Here is a 2371-nt window from a genome sequence, read left to right as displayed (position 1 = left end):
GGACTTGGAGACGCGGCGGCGCCGCCGGGGGGTGCTGCGGGCCCAGGCGCTCCGGCCGCTCGACGGCCCCGGCTGGGACTGCGCGCGCCTTCCCAGCCCGGGCCCCAGGACTCCCCGAGCCGCGGTGGGCTGCGCAGAGCCAGAAATCTGGGACCTGTCCCCGCGTCGGGGTACGTCACCCGTCCCATCGGTGCGGAGTCTGCGCTCAGAGCCTGCTAATCCTCGCTTGGGGTTACCTGCCCTGCTCAACAGCTACCCGCTGAAGGGCCCGGGGCTGCCCCCACCCTGGGGCCCACGGACCCAGACTGGCCACGTCGTCATCACCGTGCAGCCCTCTGGTTCCTGCATCGAACATTCCAAGTCTCTGGATCTTGGCCTTGGGGAGCTCCTCCTTGGGGCCCCGGCAGCTCGGGACTGTGCTCACCGGAGCTGGCCACGGCTAGACCGCCTCAGTCTGGGGGGGTATGCCAAACTGGGGAGAGGAGACTTGGGGGCCCGGGTCTGAGCAGCAGGGGGACAGTCTGCTATGAGGTTGCAGCATGGACCATGGTGGCAGGATCAGAGGATCAGCCGTTCCGATGTCTAGTAGTAGGTGTCTCAGTCGCATCCGGGGCTGGGGATGGATGCTCTGAGCACCGCAACTGCTAAGGGCATCCCAGCCTGCATGTGGGCAGAGGAAAATGCCAACTGCTCGAGGGTTCAGTGAGCTGGAGAGGGTGTGTTTCACTGTGGCGTGTGGATGACTGGGCCTCAGGAATTTCTTCAGCCTCCATATGTGGCCTCAACCCTGAGGGGCCTGGAGGTCCAAGCCAACGTGATTGGGAGGTGCACCTGGTGTCCTGACAAGCCTAAAACGATAGGCAGGGACTCCTGAGACTTGGCGGTAGGTTGGGATATTACAGGCTAGGGCAGATTCCTCCAAGGTGGCACTGATGACGGAGTTTGGGCCCCTGGGAAGATGGGCGATAGGGCAGAGCCGACACCCTCCACTGCCATCCGGGATGGGGCCGGAGCCTTGAACTCCCGCCACCTCAGTCTTTCTTCCCTCAGCCACGCAGGGCATATCCCCTAGGGCTACACTACTGCCAATGCCTTCATCCCGGGGCCTGCAAACAGGCCTGAGAAGTCCCCTTCTCCTTACTTTACTGTGGCCTATGCTACAAAATCTCCCTCCAGTTGGCAAAAAGTATTCGTCAGTTCTCAGAAGTCCCTTTATATGACATTGAAGCTGCATTTTGGCCAGCGTAGGTAGCTTACTTTAGGAAATGGCTTGAGGTTAGGTCTCCCCCACCCATGTTAAATTTTTCCCAAGTTTCTGGCTCCTAGGAGAAATGTAAAAGTGGATCGATCCTCAGAGTCAGTCCTTTGTTCTTTTTTTGTTTATTGAAAAATGCAGTACAAGAAGCAAGACCAAACACATTATCTAAACACTACAATCACTTCTCTTACTACAAAAGGCCAGAACAGCAGACCTAATTATTGCCTATATTTAATCTAAGGATTTTGCCAATCTGATTCTGCTGCCATAGTTCCTATTTTGTCAAGAAATGTAAACAACTACTTGATATGATTTCATATTTTTAAAAAAATTTACAAAGCTCCTTCATTTTTGTCATCAAAATAATACATTTGAGAGAGATTTGTAAAAACAACCAGTCTGGGGCTGAGATCCTGGGCAGAAATTTCCCACAAGCTTCCAGGGGTGTCAGGCCACAGCTCTGGCCCATTTTCCAGGGTAGACTGCCAGCTCCTCACCTTCAGCTGCCCAGTGTCTCCCCAACACAGCGATGGGCCTGGGCAGGGGATGGGTGAAGGCGCCCTGACAGGTCCCTGCAGCGAGGCTCTCCAACCCCTGGGCTTATAAATGTGGCCTTGCTTTGTGGGTGGGTGCCAGAGACCTCGTGGCTTGGAGGACATCTATTTCTCAAGTGAAAATAAAATTACAGCAAGAGTTGTCACTGTGGTGTGTCTGAGTCACTTCAGGAAAACTGCAGCCAATTTCTGGCCCTGGAAACGTTCCTCTCCTCCCCCTCTTCACCAGTTCTACCTGGACAGAGTCTGTTTTTCTTCACACACATACACACGACTGCAGAAATTAAAAAATCCAAACAATTGCCAAGCCCCAAGATCTGTTGCCAGAGAGGGAGGAAAGGGGAAGAAGCCTGGAAGGACACCCATGTTGCTGGGCTTGTCCACATCATGGCTTCTCAACGCCTGAAGGCCATTAGAGTTCTTTTGGGCCAACTGACAGATAAAGAAACAGGTGAGCAGGCAGCAGAGCTGAGGGAAGACCTTAGGCCCGGAATCAAGGTCATGTGCTGTGAAAGCCGCCATGCTGCCCAGCATGGGGTATTCATGCTGAATTTTAAAG

The 2371-nt window shown here is 54.5% G+C and overlaps 1 protein-coding gene across 1 annotated transcript; it reads left to right on the top strand.

Annotated features, from left to right (window-relative positions):
* Positions 1-4: 4 nt before the first annotated feature.
* TMEM200B (transmembrane protein 200B) lies at positions 5-1954 on the top strand (the record flags this gene model as incomplete). The annotated part of the gene is made up of 1 exon (XM_008064105.2): positions 5-1954. A coding segment is annotated over one exon (501 nt), but the record flags the coding sequence as incomplete, so codon positions are not given.
* Positions 1955-2371: the final 417 nt, after the last annotated feature.

The sequence above is a fragment of the Carlito syrichta genome, unplaced genomic scaffold (genome assembly GCF_000164805.1).
Source record: "Carlito syrichta isolate Samal-C Ts95f unplaced genomic scaffold, Tarsius_syrichta-2.0.1 Scaffold307198, whole genome shotgun sequence".
Lineage (NCBI taxonomy): Eukaryota > Metazoa > Chordata > Mammalia > Primates > Tarsiidae > Carlito > Carlito syrichta.
This window is presented reverse-complemented; position numbering and strand designations above follow the sequence as displayed.